Here is a 22,302-nt window from a genome sequence, read left to right as displayed (position 1 = left end):
TTATAAAAGTAATAATAAATAGGTAAAGTTGAAAGAGAGTAAAATAAGTGAAAGAATAATGTAGGTAAGACTATTCTCTACATTATTCTCTCTTTTACTTTACTTTTTCTCTACTTTAACTATTTATTATTATTTTTGCAAAATGAGTGCAAAAAATAAACTGGGACAATCTTTCTGGGACGGAGGGAGTAGATAAAATATGCAATTTTGACACTCAAAACGGACCAAATAATGGCCTTAAAACAGCGCAAAATCCAAGCGCATCAATTGCACCAAAACTTCATACTATAAATAGTTATACCAATAACAATTCAGTGAAAGTCAAATGATCTGTAGTCCTTTCAGGGCACGCACGAGGTGCTGGAACTGCCGAACAAGAAACACGCAATGTACCTCATGCTCCAACAACCTACAATTAAAGTAAAAATGTATATTGAATATAATTATTTTCCAAATACATAACAGTATAATTTGTATATATACATGTACTTTATGGTTTGTTTTTCTTCATTTTGGCTGAAGTTCTACCCAACTCTTTAATCGTTTCGGACCTTTTGCACCATTTTTTTTCTTGAATCCTTCCGATGCCATTACTGAAGAGACCGTTGAAGAGGTATTCAAATTGTCTTTTTTTGTTGAACGCATTTCCATTGGCTTTTATATAGATCCGACATTGTTTCATTTCCATTAGTCAACCTTATAAGAATTTTACATTGTCTCTAATACCGCTCAGTACTTTGTAATTTAGAATCTTCTTCAACTCCATTACCAATATGTCATGGACTGCATAGTTCTAGTTTCTCTTGTCCGCCTATAAGAATATAATTCTCAGGAAGCAACTTCACATCTAACACATCAAACACTTTCACAGAATGACAACATATTAATCCAACTATCTCAAACCTTCGACAACTACAATGAATCAACTTTGTATTGGGATAATATGTTACCCCCTATTCCCTATCATGATCAATTATTCCAATAACATACTCAAATGATGATCCCGATTGATCTTTATGGTTGATGTATGCAGCTACAAACAAGATAAACTCATTTTGGAATAGATTAAAAACTGATGGAGTATAGATCTTAGAAAGTTGTCTTAACATATGAGAGCTCTCCAACCTCAATCTGAGTAACTTTTCATGTGCCTCAAAATCACACTTTAGACTGTACCGTTGACAACTCGCTCAAAATTCTTATAAAATTGGATATCGTTCGATTCTTGATACTAGAATTGACACTCTCACTAAGTTGTGTGCTTCTTATACCAAGTGTGAAAGCTTTTATGTAGCATCGTGTCCATTTTTCCTTCACACTATACATATGCTTCAACCATTTATTATCTTGAAGATTAAACTGTGTCAAGAAGTTGCTCTGAGCCTCCTCAAACATGGTTTCCTCCTCAAAGCCGTACATACACCTCTTGAAATCTATCAAGAACACGATCCTTCCTTTATAAGGTTTCCCAGATGTTTGATTCCATTTTGCATTAAATGCCATGTGCAAACCCGTGAAATGTCTTCGGCATTACCTCATGCAAGTCTTTTGCCATAGCTTGATCTTGGTCACTGAAGACAATGAGAGGCCTTTTGTGTTCGTGTGCCTCTAAAAAAGTTTTAACCAACCATTTGAATTATGCCGTTGTTTCATCATACAAAAGTGTTGCGCCAAAAATGACACCTCTTCTATGACGATTGAAACCCGAGAACACGACAAGTGGTCTACTATCACGAATTATACAGTATGTCGTATTCAAAGACACAACATCACCTATGTACTCATAATCAATGAATATTCTTGCATCTGCCCAAAAAACATTAGTTATATGCTCTTTCATATCCATTTGGTTCGCAAGGTAAAATGATGGATTTTTATAATTGGTCTTGAAAGTATCTCAATAGACAACCGACTTCTCCATACACCATGCCTCTTTGTCTCTTAGATCGAAGATAATTCTTAGCGTCTAAGATAGTGTAACCAATTACATCTCTTCTTCCAGCTTGTCTAGTCATCAAATCAAAAGATGATTTCTAATTGAGCCCAACATCATATGTTAAATCAATCTCACGTGCTTGAATCTGGTATTAAGAAGATAACATATGTACTGTTTCAGGAAGGTGGAGGAGATGATTATGCGTTTCCTTAAACTCATTTGCTTTATATATACCCTTCACATAGGTCACCCCAACCTTACTTGGCAATTTGTTCGAGTCTCAAGTCGAGGATTGAGCGTCAAAGAACCCTTTTGTCCTCTTTATGCAAACCTTCTCTACACCAAACATATTAATATGATGTTATTTAACCAGTTCTTTTGCATTATTAAAGTAATATTTCTGAAATCCGAATCCAACTGTTCCTCCATATTGAAGCCAAAACATCAAAGCATCATCTAAGCTATCAAATTCCATATCGATTCTGGGATTGAAATCAGAATCTAAGCTCATATAATTGGTGAAAAAATTGTTGGAAAATTATGTAGTAGCACCACTGATGAAGCTCATATCATGCATGTGTTCCATAGTAAAACTGCACCTAAATCTGTGAACTAACGACTCTTTTTGAGCCAGGTGTGTGTGAAATTCGCCAGAAACTGGAGATCGCACAAATCAGAAAGGCGAAGGCAAGAGTCAAGGAAAGGAGGAGAAAAAGGCGGCAATAAGCTGATCAAGTCAATATTTTACCGGAGCCAGCCAGGGTTCTGCATCGGAAAGAAAGCAGGAGACCCCGCCTAAGTGTGTGAAGGGCAGTGTTGTCATTTCGGGGAGGTGGTACCCTAGGGATGAGAGCCTATGCCTCCCTATATAAAGGAGTCCAACACACGAAGAGAGATGAGTTCCCCCATTTTATTTTCTACATTGTAGTTTAGGGGGGGGGGGGGGGTTCTCAACAGTCTTCTTAGAGTAGGTTAGGGACTCTGCTCTCTTCCAGAGCTGAAACCAAAGCTCATTTCGCTTCATTGTTCTTGATTTCTGCACACACGCACTTGGTCCTATTCTATTAGCTGGTAGTTCTCGTTTTGGTGTTTGTTTCTCGCACAATTTTAGTTTATGTTCTTGTTATTCCACCTCGAGAAGGGGTGATGAAACAATTTACCGTTTTCCTAGTTCATTTCCTATTTTCTCCTGATGTAATCGTCTCTTTAATGTTTTGTTTTAGTTAAATTTGAAGTTCTGTTTTCGTTTTCCAGCTTTCTGTTCTATTTTATGTTTTATGCTTTAGATCTGTTTTCGCTTTCGTGTTTTACGCTTGAGTTTTAGCTTAGATTTGTTTTGTTCTATTTTGTTCCGTTTAGATTTGATGTTTTATGTTTGAGTCATCTTCGTATGTTTAGATCTAGGAGTTTCTGTCTCGTTTCCGGCATGAAAATGTCGTAGTTCTTGTTTTTACGTAGTTGTAACTCAGATCTTAGGAGTAGATTTAAGTTTTATGTGTTTTCTGCTATTTCGTCTTCTTTAACTTTCCGAATCTATTTCATGTTCTATTTTCTATGTTGATTTGTTAAAGAAGATGAAGTTGTTAGAAAGTTTTTACTTTCAGTGCTTTTTGCAGGGGACTGACAATCCCCGTTTATTCCGTTTGTCTATTTATAGTAATGTCAGTCTAGTTTATCAAGTAGTTTAGTTAAGTTGCTAAGTTTAGTTTATTTTCCAAAGTTTAGTAGTTAAAACTTGACCCACCCCCTAGAAAGCGTGGCAGCAGCCAAGCAACCCAAGTCGTGTCATGCAAACAAACCCTCACAAACGCCTCATCTATGTGAGATAGATCCTTACTTCCATATGCTAATCAAATAGTATTAGTGGGTTAAGGTGCCTTAGGAATAACAAATATTTAGATATCATCAGTTCATAAAAAGAAATAGGAATAACAAATATTAGATGAATTAAAAGAAATACATTCATGAAAAAAAAATTAATACGTGTAAAATAATAGATAACAGAGAAGAATGATTAATTTTCTCCACAACCCACAAGCATAGTAGAAAGAAGATGAAGAGATTATGTTGTTTCTATTGTACGTAAAAAGAAAAAGGAGGAAAAAGAAATATTTGACAATTGATAGAAGATTTATTGAAAGAAGCGTATCCACATTTTTTATTTGGTGGCAGATTTGGATAGCATAGCCAAAAGTAAGCACATGGTATCGAATCACAGAGAATACAATACAAACTATCTATTAGTATATGATAAGTCGTATTCTAAGCCTTGGTTACTGGTCAGTATGTCGTGATTTACATGTATTATCCACAAGAAAAGTTGCCTAAGTGTGTAGGAAAAGGGTCCCAATCAATAGGAGAAGGTTTGGACAACTCAGGTGAAAAGAGCGCTAGAAGGGTGCAATACTGACCAGAATGCATGCAGAACGAAGGCTCGAGATGGAGAAGAAGGATTGCTTGGATGATCAACCACAAACAAGGGCAAATGAGTCATTTCGCGAAGGAAGTCTACCCTAAAAGTAAGGGCAAGCCTCCTATAAAAGGAGCCACTTGGAGAGAGAGAAGGAGTTCGGCCACTACACTTAGCTAGAGTTCTCTCTCGGAAAAGATCATTTTCCTTAGCATTGTCCACATCTTCTCATTCCTGACCACAACCATGGTCACCTGAAGTTTTAGACGTCCACCGAAGAATCACCATCCATCGTTCCAGCCAGTTTATCTCGTAGTAGTAGCAGTTTCATCGCCCGGAGTGGCAACACAATCTTTAATCGCTTTCTTAGTTTAAATCTTTACTTGCTTTCTTTCGTTGGATTTGTTGCATAACTTAACTCTTTGTTATCTTTTGAAGTATTTTGTTGAGATCCAAACGCTTTTAGTAATGAAGTTTGTTTTATGCATCTCTTTTGGTTTGAATTTGTTTCATTCTGCCTAGGTAGCTTAGATCTAGTTATCGCGTTTATTTTCTAAGAGTTTAAACATGTTTTCATTTGAGTAGGCTAAATCTGGGTTTGTTAACTGGAATTTCGAGTTTCTTTGTTTCGGTTTAAGGTTTTGTGCATGAGTTTTTCATTTTACGTTACTGTCGCCACCTTGCATGTTAGTCAGTAGGAGTAATATGGGTTTATTAGCTGTTAATCTTTGAGTTTAAGCTTTTAATTTATGGATCTTATGTTTAAAGCTGTAAATCTGAGTTCATCCATGGAGTTTGTGTTCATTTAAATTTTATGCATACTTGTTGAAGAAGAAAACATCACAATCCACTTTTTCTAGAACCACTTTTACTTTTTAGTTATTTTTGCTTTTCTCCTTTACTTTAAAGTTGGTACCCTCCAGACCTGTCAGAGTAGCCACTCAACCACCACATATTCTCTGTTATTCTATATTGCCTATAGTAACCGTTTTACTTTCCACATGTCTCCAAAACACCTTGTGCCCAATTCTCACATACATGATGCACTTTTTATTAGCTCTAAATAAACCTGCAAGTATACAGAGTATATATAGTATAGCTAAAGGTTAGTACCAGATATCGAACACGGGGAAGACAAACACAAAGTGTCTATCCTCTACTAAGACTCAATTACTATCTGGAAAAGTAAGTAGGTTTTGGAAAACTTTTGAAAACTAGAAACAATAAAAAGCATAAAACAACTAAGAGCATATAAAACACGTGTTAGGTTTGGTATACTGAAAAGCATGTTTCGAGCAAGTTTCGCGCGAATAGAATCTTGCTTGTATATGTAAAACTCTACAATCCACTTTTAACCCGATTCAGTATTATTCGAGCAGTCTCGCACGAATAGAATCACTATTATTATTACATTGTGTTTGCTTGTGCATTTATAAGATGTTTTACAAACATTTAAATGCATAAGAAGTAAACAAAGTCTAAGTCTTTTGCTTGGTAGACCGGTTATGGGCGTCGTCCACTTTAAGGTAACACGGTCAGATCTATGCAGTGCTTTGCAAAAGAAAAAGAAGAATTTCACAACCTAGATAGGCTTAGACTACCTATCGTGAAAGGTTGCAATGTCAGTCCGCATATTTCTAAGCCTTACTGAAATAAGATGACATTAGTGTGGTATAGCACTGATCGGATCTAACAGCAAGACGTGTCTTTATGCTATATACTGAAAGACTAGGTCTTGATAAAATACTATTTCTTAATCTACATATGTTAGCATTGAGCATATGGTATTGATTATGCACTACTTTGACTTATCAAATGGTGCGGGTTTTTCGCAACCTAATAATCCTGATATATTAGGTAGTGGTGATTAATATCTAGCGGTGCTAGGATTGCTATTATGTTGAATCGTGCACGAGGTGAGTCTCGTTTGATAATGTCCTCAAGAGGAGCTCGAACAAGCTTTTATTATTCGGAAAACTGGCCAGTTGGAGTTTTATCGCTCTATGAATAATAAATAAATGTTTCTTGCTAAGTCCACTCTTGGAATTAATAAGATATTAATTAATTAAGTCCATAGCAGACATTAATTAATTAATGGACATTCATATCTTAAGCGCGGGAAATAAATAATAAACAAAGTGGAAACTCGGATTACTTTTAATTTCAGATTTGGATGGGGAGAGTTCAATATTACTTCTGTAGTGGTTGCTCGTGATATTCCAATATAAGCTTGTATTAAATTGTGGGTTCAATTTAATTAGTAAAAAGCTAATTGGGGGAGTCCACATCCAAAACCTTCCATAGATCTCTGTCTGGGCCCAAAAGGAACTTAATATAAATAGGAGAATAAAGGAGACAGAAATTATAATTTTTGATAGCAAAAATTTCGTCCCCTCTATACTAGAGGAGTTCGAATTTCTCTCCTAATTGGAGAAGGATTTCTTCTATCTTCTTTATTCGAGTCCTAGTATTTTGATAAGATCAGCCCACCCTGATATCGAGATATAGTTCGGGAACCAGAGAGAAGATCCGTGGTCTAGTATTGAAGATCATCACGTGGAGAAGGCGCGAGCAATCGACGATTCTTTGGAGAATCAAATTGGTAACTCTAAACCGTAGAATTCATGTTTTAGGATTTACTCTCTTTGAGCATGAATTATTTGCGTTCTAGCATGCAATTATCTGTTTAACATGTGAATTGATTAATCGCATAATCGGTCAAATAGATCCTTATCTGATTTATATGTTTTGTACAAGTCTTCCGCTGTGCAAGGGGCTCCTAACCCCAACAACACGGAGATAGACGATAGAGATAAGGGAATCTCAGGGATGTGCGTTCACAGTTATGGTTATACAAATTCCAACTACAATACCCTAGCACAGTTTATACTTTGAAAGGACGAGTCACCTAGCTTATGCTCATGCGATACAAACGTTGATTACAAAGTTAGAGTTGTCAATCCTAACGCGTAACTCCAAAAAGCTCCTAAGACCCTTGAAAAGTCCTCACTCTCAATTAACAGTGCCGTTTTAAGGAAAGCTAACCGTAGTGTATACTAAGTGAATCTAACTCGCTAGAACTCTGTCACAGTTATGAAACAAGTTATATTAAATCATACAAGATTGTGTCACTCAATCATGCAGCATAAGAACCACTTAGGGAAGAAACAAAGTAAAAACAAAACAGATATTAAATAGAAAAAGGAATTTGTATAACCAAAGTCGTTACTAACACATCCCTAGAATCCTATGAGTTTAGTTACACATAATTGAATAAGCTAAACACATAGATTGAAGGAAAGATAATTTGAACACAAAACTAAAGAAAATAAAACCCGTATGTTGAATCCTTGTCGTTCTTGATGTTCTTGAAATCCTTCTCCAACTCCTTGCACAAAGAGAAGTACTCTAGCTCTTGATCTCTATGAATTATTTTGCAAGTAGAAGCTCTCTCATTTGGTGAAGTTTGAGATCTTATTTATAGGGAGAAGCCAATCCTTGTTGTAGAAAGAAAAGATCTCCAAAATATGGTAAATCTGGGCGCAAATCTAGGGCTTCTCGGATTCGCCGCCTTTCTCCGGCGGGCCGCCGCACCTTGGCCGGCGGTCGCCGCGTTGGACTCCAGAAAGTCTGTTCCCTCAGCGGCGGACCGCCGCACGAATTCCGGCGGTCACCGGACGAGACTTCTCTTCCAAGCGTATTTTTCCGAGGCGGACCGCTGCATTGATCTGCCCGCCGGGCGCCGGCGGTCGCTGCACACATCCACGGCGGTAGCCGGTCGCCGTCTGACTCCAGATTTCCAGACTTTGCGTTTTGGCTCCCTTTTTCGGCTCAATTATGCACGTTTCTCACAAAACACGTCAAAATACCAAAATAGACAAAATATGCAAATAATGGACGTGTAGAGTGACTTTGACATAAAAAACGGATCAAATAATGGCCTTAAAATAGTGCAAAATTCGAGCGTATCAACTCCCCCAAACTTATATTTTTGTTTATCCTCGAACAAAACAATAAAGACACAAGAATAGGCGCATGGATTGCATAAGGACTAGACGTCATAATTTCCTCAATAGATGAAAGAATAGATTAAGCATGTATTAACGCAATCAAATCCAGCAAAGCTTATTAGTGCACTTTCATTACTAACTTGTGGAACACCTTGAATTCAAGCCCTCACATGTGGCAAACTTCCAAAGATGGGAAGTGTTCTCTCACTGTATAAGTATATGAAGGTAATGTGTATATAAGCACTCAAATCATGTATCATGCAAAGTTTACCATAGGCTTGCTCAAAGTCTAATCTCTCCTCTACTAGTTGTGATTAAGCATCAAAAGTCCGAAAGGTCTTTATCTTTGGTTGTAATGTAGGCCCAAGACACTTTTAACTTATTGAATTTCTCCTTCAACCCACTTTCCAAACCTTTTATTTTCTTTTATTTTCACAACCTTTCACATTTTTTTCTTTTTCTTTTTTCTTTTCTTTTTCTTTCTTACACATCCTTTCCTTTCTTTTCTAAAATCAAGCACATATTTGGAATTTTTCTCAATTTCACAACTTTTACTTTCTTTGCATTAAGCACACTACTTTTTATACTTTCACCTTATCTATCCAATTCCTTTACAAAATAAGATAGTAAAAACTAACTAACCCAAGGAATTGTCCCCATTACGTTGGCTTCCAAAGAAAAGGCTTAAAGGCTCAAAATTGGCTCCAATTGGAAAAATTATTTAAATTTTTGAGAAGGTCAAAACTTTTGGATAAAAGTAGGCTAGAAAAGATGGTCAATCATCCTCCTAAATCAACTTAAACACTATGTAGACTTAGGCAAGACTAGAAGCAAGTTCTAGAAACATATACATGAATGCAAATAAATCACATAAGAAAGAAATTAGGCTCAAATCCTCACAAGGTATAAAGCATGATTCAAGGCGAACAAGCAATTCACTAATTATGCACCTTTTCACCAAACCATCAAATCAAGACGATAAGCCACACTTAAACATAGATGGAATGTATTATCATTGGCAACTCAGTCTAAAGTGTGTCCCTAAGCAAGCGTGTTTCTAAGTTCTTCATATTCAGTTCACGACATGGATTCAAGAAAACATTTTTTATTACACAAAATTCTCCTATGGGGTTTTGAAAAACAAAAGCAAAAACTTTAAAACAAAAAGAAAACCCTAAAATAAAAACCTAAACTCACGGTCCACCACTTCAACCCCCCAAACTTATTTACAACAAAGTGTAAAATAAGTTTGTAGAGTTCGTAGGGACGTGAGTAAACTACTGAAAAAAAGTACCTTGAAAAATTTCGCGTCGAGGCTTGACTGGGCGAAAATTCGAAAAATTTCAAAAAATCACACTGGAAATTGCGCCCAGGCGGCGGCCCGCCGCGACATGTCCAGCGGTCGCCGCGCAACAACAGATTGTTCCAGCGAGCAGGCGGCGGTCGCCACGAAGAGGTCAGAACCTGCGAAAAATTTTCAACACACAAAAATTAAACTAAAACAAAAAATACTTAAAATTAAAGCAAAAATTATCAAACATATAAAAATAAATTATCTCAAAGTGTCCAAAAACATGGTACAAATGTTCATTTAAAGTCATTGAGCTTTACTTCTTCAATCTTGAGGAGGAGGAGGGAAACGGGCGTTGAGGTCGTCGAATGCATCAATAAGATAGGCGATGTCGTCACTCATTGTTTGGCGCTCTTGTCGAGCCTCGGTGGCCATTCGATGGAGCTCTTCAATCTCACGACGGCGATGCACGTCTTCAAGCCTTTGTTGCTCCACCGTGCGCCAATCGCCTTGAGCCGTCCATCCTTGGCGGTTGTAGGCGTTCTCCCTTTGTTGCTCCGCCCACCGGGTGTCCCAAGTGTTGGACACGTTTTGCATGTAGGAGTAGATATCTCCTAGTTGGGCGGAGGTGTTTGCTTGAAACTCCTCATCGGGGTTCGGCCTTCCGCGGCGGCGGTTTACTCTAGTCCGGCGGCGATGTCCCTCTACTTCCTCATCTTCTTCTTCTTCTTGGCGGCTTTGGGGCAGCGGTGGCGGCGGCACTTGACTCTCTTGGGTGTGCGAGTGCTCCCCTTCTTCGGTGTAGTGATCGATAGCATCGAAGGCGGAGTCCTCATCGGCCTCAAAGATGGGTATGCGAGTCGGGATGTTCTTCTTCCTAAACTCCCTGTTGATGGGGTTAGCCTCAAAGGCTCTTCGGTGCGCCGGGGTGTTGAGCTTCCAATTGACTTGGTTAGCCCATACATCGACCTTCGTCAACTGCGGGATAGGAACGGGAAGTGATCCCCCGCCATTTGTAGGAAAAATCCTTGACCCCAATAGTCGGTCTTCAATAACCCCACTGAGAAGAGCACCTCATAGGTGATAAAGCGCTCACCGCCATCTTCCGTCAAACCGACAAAAGAAACCTCCAAGTGCTCGTCGATCGCCGTGATCAAACCCCCACAACAAATAACGCCGTCATCCTTCTTCGTGATACGGTCCACATAGATTGTAAAAAGGGTTCCATAGTCGAATCTCTTCTTGTTGAGGAGGCACCATATCACATTCAACTCTGTTTGGGAGACACTTCCCCCATCGACCCTAGCAAACATAAATTGGGTCATAGCTCGGTGGAGGTACCTCAACACCGGGTTGCGGATTGAAGAAGACTTGGCGTAGCCCTCGGCGTGCTCGTGCTCATTCGTCATCGCACCCCAAACCTCATCAAAGTCATAATCATTATCGGTCTCGGGGTTGGGGTCGAAGCAATGGAAGATTCTGCAAAGATCCTCCATGGTGAGCGAGTGCCATAGGTTGCCTAGGCGGAAATCGATGCTAAGTGGGATGTTTTGTCGGCGGTCCTTGGTGACCTTCAACGAGCTTAGGAACTCAAGAGTATACTTCCTAAAAGACGGTCACTTCCTCTCGAACATGTATCGAAGGCCGTTCCCGTCACCATCGTCACACAACGCCCAAAAGTCCTTCGCGATCCCCAAAGTTTGGAGAGGGTAATCATGGGGGTATCTCGAGGGCGCCGTCTCTTGCACCGACAACTTCTTCCACATAGCCTTATGCTCGTCCGAGGCAAGGCTAATGCCATAGTTCTTCGCATTCTCGAGCTTTCCCTTTGATCCCATTTTCCTACAAACGAAAAGTACAACACTTACAAAGTATACCAACAATGAAAAATCAAAAGTTCCCCCAAACTTGCACTCTTAAAAGCAATACCAAAGAATCAACATATAAGTGCAAGCTTAGGTGTTCAAAACTTCCTAGATGGTAGCATGGAAACATGTATAACATAAACATCCAAGCTAGGAAACACAAATCCATCCCCCAACGTGAATTCATCCCCCATGTAGAGACGTATCAACAATAAATCAATACATATCAACAATCTCTATAGGATACTCAAGTATTGCAATTCATGGAAATAATAATAGCCTCACAATGCTATGAAAATGATTGCAACATATGAACAAGTATAAACAAGAAGGAATCACTATTCACCAAGCTTTAAACTATCACCAAAACACAATATCACCATGGAAATCCACAAATAAGTATACACAATCATCCCCCATCGTAAAATAAGAGTTTTCACCGAATAATTCATCCAAAACATGCTTAAATCAATGAAAGAAGTAAAAAAAAAACCTCAGAAATTTAGCTATGATTCATACCTTATGTTGATTGATAATTGGGGAAGAAGAACTCTAAACTTGGAGAGAATTGAAAGAATGATAGTGTGGGTGTGTGAAATTGGTGATTTATAAAGGTAGAGGTAGTGTGCAAGGAAGGAATTTGAGAAGGAATGAGAAAAAGAATGGAAAACTTACTTTTTAAAACTGCATTCCCATCTCTGGACTGCGCGCGGCGGACCGCCGCACGGGGCGTTTAAAATAGCGATTCCTGGCGGGCCGCCGTGGCCCGTTCAGCGGTTCCTCCGGCCCGCCCTAAGCCTGTCCTAAGCCCAACCTATCCTGCACATGTGAAAACACGTGCGGCGACCGCCGAGTTAAGTGCGGCGACCGCCACGCATTAATTATTATTATTTTTTTTTTAAAAAGAACGAAAACAAAGAAAAGAGCAAAATTAAAGAGATTGGGTTGCCTCCCAACAAGCGCTTTTGTTTTTAGTCGTTAGCTCGACTTGAAGTGGCCCACTAATTGGGCGGATCAGCGACCCGAGTCTTGAAAATGGGCATAGGGAGCAACTACGGGTTTAGAGACCGCTATGATGGAGGTCGGTGGAATCGGGTCCTCCTTCCTTGATGTATCCATTTGGTCCACCCTAACTCTAAGCTCGGCCAACTCCTTCGCAAAAGAACTTTCCTTGGCCTCTTCAATTGCAGCCATCCTCTTCACGTTATGCCTTTCTTTCGACCACCCTCTGCTGTTGGTGGCGAATTCCTCTATTACCGTCATGGCTTCCTCACCTGACTTCCTTAAGAATCCTCCATTTGCACCTGAATCAAGCATAGCACAAATCTTCTCGTTAAACCAATTATAGAGAATTCCTACCTGATGGTCCACGGTGAAATCATGGTTAGGGAACTTTCGGAGAAGAGCTATGAAACGAGCAAACGCCTCGTAGAGAGGCTCGTCATGGCTTTGGATGAACTGGAAGATTTCGCTTTTGAGCTTCAAGATTGTGCCCGGCGGATAGTACTTGTCGAGGAAGGCAGCTACAATGTCCTTCCATGTGGAGACCTTTTCTCTGGGCATGCATTCAAACCACTCTTTAGCAGAATCAGTTAATGAAAAGGGGAAGAGTCTTACCCTTATGGAATCATCATCGACACCGTTTAACTTGAGAGTGTTTGAGATCTCCACAAATTTGGAGAGATGGCGATTGGTATCCTCTGTAGACCTACCTGCAAAAGGAGTTTGCTCGACCCTTTGAATAAGGGGCATGCGTAACTCAAAATTGTTAGCGTCAATACGAGGTCCTTCGGGAAAGGTAATCATATTCCCATGATTGAACATGTTCATCACGGGTTGTATTTCCTGATTCTTCTTCTCCAAAGCCTCGCGGGCTGCCCTTTCTGCATCTCTCTCATCCATCGGCAACTTCACCATTTCTTGTAGCTTTTCGATGTCTGTTCGGTCACCCATTGTTCCTGATCCTTTTTCACTTCTTATTTTCCTACGAGTTCTTTCAAGTTCTAAATCGAGCGGTTCTAGGTTGTCCTTCCCAGAGCGCGTTCGCATACAAAACCTGCAAAAATCTAAAACAAAAACAAATTAAAGAACTAAAAATAAAAACTGAACACAATTAAATTCCAAAGTAGCAAAATTATCCGTTTGAAGATATCACTCCAAAGTGAATTGTCTTCTCCGGCAACGGCGCCAAAAACTTGATTCATTTTTTATTAGCACTAAATAAACCTGCAAGTATACAGAGTATATATAGTATAGCTAAAGGATAGTACCGGATATCGAACACGGGGAAGGCAAAAACAAAGTGTCTATCCTCTACTAAGACTCAATTACTATCTGGAAAAGCAAGTAGGTTTTGGAAACCTTTTGAAAACTAGAAACAATAAAAACAATAAAACAACTAAGAGCAAATAAAACACGGAGATAGACGATAGAGATAAGGGAATCCCAGGGATGTACGTTCACAATTATGGTTATACAAATTCCAACTACAATACCCTAGCACAGTTTATACTTTGAAAGGATGAGTCACCTAGCTTATGCTCATGCGATACAAACGTTGATTACAAAGTTAGGGTTGTCAATCCTAACACGTAACTCCAAAAGACCCTTGAAAAGTCCCCACTCTCAATTAACAGTGCCGTTTTAAGGGAAACTAACTGTAGTGTCTACTAAGTGAATCTAACTCGCTAGAACTCTGTCACAGTTATGACGCAAGTTATATTAAATCATACAAGATTGTGTCACTCAATCATGCAGCATAAGAACCACTTAGGGAAGAAACAAAGTACAAACAAAACAGATATTAAATAGAAAAATGAATTTGTATAACCAAAGTCGTTACTAACACATCCCTAGAATCCTATGAGTTTAGTTACACATAATTGAATAAGCTAAACACATAGATTGAATGGAAGATAATTTGAACACAAAACTAAAGCAAATAAAACCCGTATGTTGAATCCTTGTCGTTCTTGATGTTCTTGAAATCCTTCTCCAACTCCTTGCACAAGTGAAGTACTCTAGCTCTTGATCTCTATGAATTATTTTGCAAGTAGAAGCTCTCTCTTTTGATGAAGCTTGAGGTCTTATTTATAGGGAAAAGTCAATCCTTGTTGTAGAAGGAAAAGATCTCCAAAATATGGTAAATCTGGGCGCAAATCTAGGGCTTCTCGGAGTCGCCGCCTTTCTCTGGCGGGCCGCCCACCTTGGCCGGCGGTCACCGCGTTGGACTCCAGAGAGTCTGTTCCCTCGGCGGCGGACCGCCGCACGAATTCCGGCGGTCGCCGGACGAAACTTCTCTTCCAAGCATATTTTTCCGAGGCGGACCGCTGCATTGATCTACCCGCCGGGCGCCGGCGGTCGCCGCACACATGCGCAGCGGGCGCCGGTCGCCATCTGACTCCAGATTTCCAGACTTTGTGTTTTGGCTCCCTTTTTCGGCTCAATTATGCACGTTTTTCACAAAACACGTCAACATACCAAAATAGACAAAATATGCAAATAATGGACCAAATAATGTCCTTAAAATAGTGCAAAATCCGAGCGTATCAATACACAACTACATTTCTATCACTTTCACACCCACCAGTCAGTAGAGTACCACATTTAATTCCAGTCTAGGTAGAGTCTCAACCCCAAGCGTGGTAGCTAACCAAAAGCTTCCAGATTATCACCACGATTATCCTAACGTATCCATCTCTGTGGAATTCGACCCTTATCTCCACTATACTAGCCAGTAGAAGTGGGTTGAGGAATTTTATTGATACCAGGTTCCGATCATCATGCCAACGACTCAGCTAGGTTGGAATTTTCATCCTGATCAGTTGGATACACCTTTGCATTAACACAACACCGAAAACCTGCTATATCAGTATAAGTGAGTGTCATTTACTATTCGGAGAAATGGGGGCTTCAATTTGATTTTTAGAAAATAATACAGAAACAACTAAATTTTAAAATAAAACAAAAATACACATGAGTTTAATTAGACAAAAAAGGGATTCCAGAATAAATTTCACTACTTTAATTTACTAATTAATATCCAATTATTAACTTCAAAGGTTACTATAACCAATCCCACGACTATTCTAAGTTTCCTCTTGGACAAAAAATAAGGTAATTGCATGTAGGGAGTTGGTCAGACACTACATGCATGTAACTCCAAATAGTTAGTCTAAAATCCCTATTGCAACGAACTTTAGTAAATCACATGAATCCAATATAAATGAAAACAATTAGTATGATTACAATAAGGTGTTGTTTGTCATTACAGTACTAACACAAAAAGACCCTGCCATTGCCAAACATGGACTACTTTTCTACACACTATTCTTCTCCATGAAGCCTATCTTCTACCTTCGTGCATAATTATTAACTCTATAAGTTTGAGCCTCCAATGCAATATAATAAAACATCCACAATGGGCGAGCCATTACGAGTGAGTTTCGTCTTGGTGAGATGAGTACGGGGGAGACGCGTTGCAAGCGTCTCCTTCCAGTGAACAGGGGCATCCTATCGGTGGGAAAAATTCTCAAAATAGGCGTGTATGTAAAATTATGTCCCTAGATGAGACACATTTTTTTACTTCTAAAAAAAAAGGTGTTACACATTCTTTGAAAGTGTAACCAAACACGCATACTTAAAATGCGTACCGCATTTAAGGTAGACAGTCTCATTTCGAGAAATACCTCCAAATTTTACCTATTTTGGCAAAAAACAAGGGAAATCTTGACTAATCTTCCAAAACACTAAGGTATATTTGATGTGTTGTTAACATTACTTAATTTTAGGGTTTTGTATATGGTGTATTTTAAATTGTTCAAATATTGAGATAAATATATGTACGTACTGCAAGATTTGATACATATTTTGTATGTATTTTTTCTATTAGGATGTGATATGGCTTGTTTCGAGCATTGGTTATTGGGTAAATTTATATGCTCTTAGGGAGATAACGTGCAAAATTTGAGTTTAGGTGTGCAGGCAGCTGCTGAGTCGCTAGCTTACCAAGTAGATGCAGATTGAGCAGAAAGGAGTGAAAATGCCGAATTGGTCAAGGAGAATCATCAGAAGAGGCAGGCGGTGCAAGAAGTAGGACAGAGGAGAGAGAATTCAAAGACACCCTTATTTTAAGGGTACAAATGTCAAATCATGATAGACAGCCTAGATGTGTGAATTTCTCAAAATTAGGGAAGAATGAGCGAGGTAGTAGTAGTAGTAGTAGTAGTAGATGTTGGTGTGAGATGATTAACAGTCCGTAAAATAGAGAAATGGAATAGAAATGCAATCAAAATCACTCCAAAAAACAAAAGAGGAGCGATGAGAGAGAAAAAAAATACCTGCTTCTTGTTGTGATCGTCGATGGCGAAACGAGCAAGAGCATCGATTTCAAGGCTGTTAGTTGATCCCTCGCTCTCGCGAAATGCTCCGACTGTTGCCATTCTCGCCTACAGAAAATGAAAATTGGATGATATGTTTTGTGTGAGTGAGAGACAGAGATAATTGAAGAGGAGTGAAAATTAAATTGTGCGAATGGGCATCTTATAGCAATAATGTCACGTATTTATTTGAAATGACGGGTGGAATTAGGTTTTCTTATGATCCACCTATGGCAAATGCATACCGTTTGTTGGATAACTTGGTTGCATACAATGAGTTTGTTAACAAAATTTGTGATTGTATCGTAATCAATATTAATGAGAATAAGATTACTTTGTTATGGAAGCGCACTATTTATTTGGGTAATGGATTTATTTATGGACATTTGACTTTGCAAAGCACGTATGAGGGATATGTTTGCATCTGCTATTCGAACATGTCAAAATGAGTTACTAGTTGAATATCAGCCTCAGTTAGCACAACAAGGACCCCGACATATTCTTGTTGACTCTCACCTAACCAACCTTACTCCACACGAATTTATTGCATGCCAGTAGAAAGAAGCCACAAATATATGTATTATACCAAGTGAAATTATATTCGAAAAGACTCAAATAGAGATGCCCAAGGTTCCTTGAACCGGAACTGCCGATTACGGTTCGGTGCCAAAACCGTGAGAAGAATGTAGAATCAGAACCGTGAGTTTGAAGGATGCGAGCCGGTTACGGTTCGGAAAAAATGGAACCGAAACTGTGTAGGAACCATCGATTCTGAACCGCGAAACCATTAGATTTAAAAGTTAAGAATATTTGGTATCACCAAATAGCTTTATATACAATGAAGCTACCAAATGCAGTTGCACATAAGATTTAATGTCGCTTATATCATTAATTGGGGGTGTGTTATATTGCTAACTTTTATGCTAACTTTGCTAACTCGTCAACACAGTGTACTAAAAATTTCAACACGATGAATATATTGTGTTGATATTATGTGTTGACATTTTAATATCATCATGTTGACATTTTTAATACACTGTGTTGGTGAATTAACAGAGTTAACAATTTAAGAAAGTTAGTAAATAATCACACCCCTCATCAATTGATACTCCACAGTATATGCACACATGAACTAAAAAAACGTATGCACTGCATGAAAATCATGTGTAATAATCCATTGTTTTGTATAGTCAAATACAGTATATAGTCCAAATAATCTACTTGGCATATACTCTTCCATAATTAAAATTATACACTTTCATCATTAATTTACATATTAAAATATAATAAAAATTTATACATTAATACTCGCGCTGTCCATTATAAATAAAATGTTTCCTAAAATAGAAATAGTACCATATCTATTTTTTTTTTCTCTCTTACTTTACTCTCTCTTTATTAACTCACAAAACAACTGTGCCAAAAACCAAATATTTCATACTTATTGGGATGGAGGACTGTGGAGTACATCATAAGAGTATAAACGTGTGCACTCCAAGAAAATCATGTGTAGTAATCCAATGCTTTGGAAAGTCAAATACAATATATAGTCCAAATAATCTACTTAGCATATACTCATCCACAATAAAAATTATACACTTTCATCATTAATTTACATATTAAAATATAATAAAAATTATACATTAATATTTGTCCCATTAAAAATGAAATATTTTCTTTTTTGGTTGTCCTGTTAAAAATGAAATGTTTCCTAAAATAGAAACAATATCATCTCTACTTTTTCCTTTCTCTTACTTTACTTTCTCTTCATTAACTCACAAAACAACACTACATAAAATCACGTGCCGAAAACCAAATATTTCGTATTAATTGAGACGGGGGAGTACATCATAAGTAAGAATATAATTTCTGAACAAATAGGACGGGTTAATTAATAGTATAATCCACATTGGAGGAGGAGTATGACATATCTTCAAATATTGTTTTATTTTGACTAAAGTCCAAATTTGGTCCTTTACATTTGCTCAAAAAAACTTTCTGGTCTTTTACACTAAGTTTGTTACCTTTTGGCCCCAACAAAATATTTTGGTCCAAAGTTAACATTTTCAGTTAAATTTAATGGTCAAACGTGATTTGACCAAATTATTGACTTAATTATAAATCTAATTAATCGATTAGCCTAACTAATTCAATAATAAAATTTAAAAATATTTTTGACCTATATCAAACTATATTAATATTCATAAAATATTTTACTACATATAATAAAAAAATATTAAAATTATTATACACTATTTTTTTTACCTATAATAAAAATAAAATTGTATTAAAATGTATAAATATTCAAAAATTGAATATTATTAAAATTCATAATCTATTCTTTTATCAATAATAAAAATAAAATATATAAAATATTATCAAATTTAATTTTTATTATAGGTAAAATATTTTCTAAAGTCTAATTTTATTTTTATAAAATATTTTATAAATTTTAAGTTTATTTTTATTATAGGTAAAAAAATATTTATAAATTTTAATATTAAATTAATCAGATTAATCTGACTAGTAAGATTCATAATTAAGTCACTAATTTGGTTGAATCATATTTGATGGTTAAGTTTAACGGAAAAGGTTTACTTTGAACCAAAACATATTTTTTGGGACCAAAAGATAACAAACTTAATGTAAAGGACTTAAAATTGTTTTAGAGCAAATGTAAAGGACCAAATTTCGACTTCAATCTTTTATTTTTAATAATAGTTTATTTTAAGTGAAGCTAAAAAGAAAGTGAATAATATTTGGTTGGACGAATAAAGTATATACTTGAGATTTTTTGAGGTAAAACATCGGTGGTCCATAGTTTAGGTCGATTCTTATGATGCACTTTACTATTTTTTTCTTTTGTATTTGTTAAATAATTAATTTTTTTGATTTATATTATCTTCTCCGTTATGTTAAAACAATTGAAATAATATTTTTATATTGTTCTCGAGTTTCAATTGTTTGAAAAGTTAATTTTAAACTATTAGCTTCCTCCATCTCTAAGAAGCACTACATTCAGTTTGCTAAGTTTTATTCTATAATTAATAAAGTAAAATTAAATAGTGTTAGTAGTGTAGTGTAATGATATAAGTTGTAAATAAAATGATATATAGAGATATTGTGTTGTTTAATTATTTTTAAGTTAAAAAATTCATATTAGATATATATTAATAAGAAAATAGTTCATACTTTTTAGAGGCGGAGGAGTATTATCTATAAAAAAAATTAACTTAAACTATGCTTGAATAATTTATATTTAAAGATTTACTTCTAAATTATTTTATTGATTAAGTAGTCATTACATTCACATCAATACAAGTGAATCAATACAAGATATTCATAACTAATAATAAAACATTTCCAATTGTATTCTTGATATAGAATCCGTTGTTTGCGAAAAATCAAATTATTGAAGACGTACTATTAGAACATATGCAAATAGAAGTTCGTTTAATTCATTCTAGTCATCTCGTCAAGGAGAGTTTCGATTCATTTTTACTATAAATGATAATAAGATCTCAAATTCCACTAACTCATTGCACTCTCAATTTATTTATAGTTAATATATGCAAGTGAGACTCATATTTCACTAATTTTTTTCCACGTATTTTTCTTAACATTTCTTAAAACACGTATTGCTAAGAAATGAGACCTCTAACAGTGGACGAAGGGAGTATATATATGTTTGGTAAAAAAAAATTTAAATCAAGAGATAAAAATCTAAATTTTTTAATTTTTTTTAAGAATTGTCAACTGTCGTTAAAAGTGATATGCAATTTTTATTATAAAAAGAAAATGACAACATCACGACAATGCATCAAGGACATCATTTAAATGAATATACAACATCATCGGTATTCCATAACTACAAAAAGATAGACGGTTGATCATTCTAATCTTTTGACTAATTTGGCATTAGTTTTGATATAAAAATGAGTTTTGGTTTGAATAATTTCTTACAATATAATGATAGTATTTAATACTTTCTTCGTCTTTCGTTGTGTATTTCAATTTTCTAATTTAGTTCATCTGTTATGCATTGTCTCAAATGATTTTTTTTATTTTTGGAATTACATTCACTAATTTTCTTTTAATTACATATATTATTATAATTTAAAAGTTGAACTGACATTCTATTAACTTTAATCAACATTTTTTTATATTTTTTAAAATTCATATTTTGGATCAAAGTGTGAACGAGAGTACTATAATTCACGAGACATAACATTTAATTAAAAGGATAGTAGAGGTATTAATATATGCGTGTGACATTAATACGGATGGATGCAGGTCAGCAGGTAGTCCGTAGTAGTTATATTGTGTTTCCCATCCCAACCAAATTGAATAACCTGCATTTACTACTCACCACTCTCCAACCTAATTCCCTTCCCTTTAATCAATTAATTCACCACCCTCTATTTCTACCCCAACATGATTTCCATTTAAATCTAGCTAGCTTCTCCTGAGAGCCTCCAATCACACAAAATGGAAGGCGTTTCCGCCACCGTCTACAAAGGAATCAAAGGCTACTGGCGCCGCAAGGGCTATGAGCGGCTCGACGCCAAGGCCAAGCCGCGAGTCGTCGAGCTAGGCGGCGGCGGTGCGGCTCCGAGGCGGAGGCCGTGGAGGATTAAGCTGACGCCGCCGCGGCTGAAGCTGAAGCTGCGATTCTCGCCTAAGAAGCTGCTGCTGGGGCTGCGGGATGCGTACATGGGAATGATGATGAAGATCGCGAGCACGAGGATGATCGGGAGCGGATTCTCCGGCGACGGAGTGAGCGGATTCGGAATGCAGCGGAGCAAGGAGTACGATAGGAAAATGATTGTTGAGATCTACAAATCAATTGTGGTGGCGCAGGGCCAATTGGTTCCCCGCGACGCAGCGTGGATTTGCTCTGAAATTACCTGCACACGGTGATTACCTTTTTTTTTCTTTTTCTTTTTTTTTCCTCGGGGAAAACATTCTGTGAGCTGTAGTGTTTATGTATCTATTCCGATTTCAAATCAATAAACATCTCTACCTCACTCTCATCTAACATTTTCGTTTTGTTTTTGGTTATTTATTTTCTGACTAATTCCGAGTTACTCTTTCATCCCACTCTAACGATGTACTCCCTCCATCAAACATATGGAGTATATACATTTTTACTATGTACTCACTCCATCTCGAAAGATGACCTCTTCCTTAGGCGCCACAAGAATTTATGCAATTATATTTTGTGTGTGAAGTGGCGAGAGTAAAGTAAGAGAGGGTATAATTATAAAGTAGAAAGAAAAGTGTCTCTATTTTTAGTAATGTGTCATCTTGATTGAGACAAACCAAAAAAGAAAGTAAGTCATATTTAATGAGACGGAAGGAGTATAAGTTTTAATTTGGTAAAGTAAAAAAGAGATAGAAATAAAAAATTAA

At 36.9% G+C, this 22,302-nt stretch overlaps 1 protein-coding gene and 1 pseudogene across 1 annotated transcript; one reads left to right on the top strand and one right to left on the bottom strand.

Annotated features, from left to right (window-relative positions):
- Positions 1-776: 776 nt before the first annotated feature.
- LOC148933342 (protein FAR1-RELATED SEQUENCE 5-like) lies at positions 777-11,143 on the bottom strand (annotated as a pseudogene).
- A 10,109-nt stretch (positions 11,144-21,252) lies between these two features.
- LOC125224352 (uncharacterized) lies at positions 21,253-21,923 on the top strand. Its single transcript, XM_048127737.2, has one exon. The coding sequence runs from the start codon at positions 21,379-21,381 to the stop codon at positions 21,808-21,810; it is 432 nt and encodes a 143-aa protein (XP_047983694.1). The 5' UTR covers positions 21,253-21,378; the 3' UTR covers positions 21,811-21,923.
- Positions 21,924-22,302: the final 379 nt, after the last annotated feature.

The sequence above is a fragment of the Salvia hispanica genome, chromosome 1 (assembly GCF_029641045.1).
Source record: "Salvia hispanica isolate PSC_SH4W2 chromosome 1, Shi_PSC_v1, whole genome shotgun sequence".
NCBI classification, from domain to species: Eukaryota; Viridiplantae; Streptophyta; class Magnoliopsida; order Lamiales; family Lamiaceae; genus Salvia; species Salvia hispanica.
This window is presented reverse-complemented; position numbering and strand designations above follow the sequence as displayed.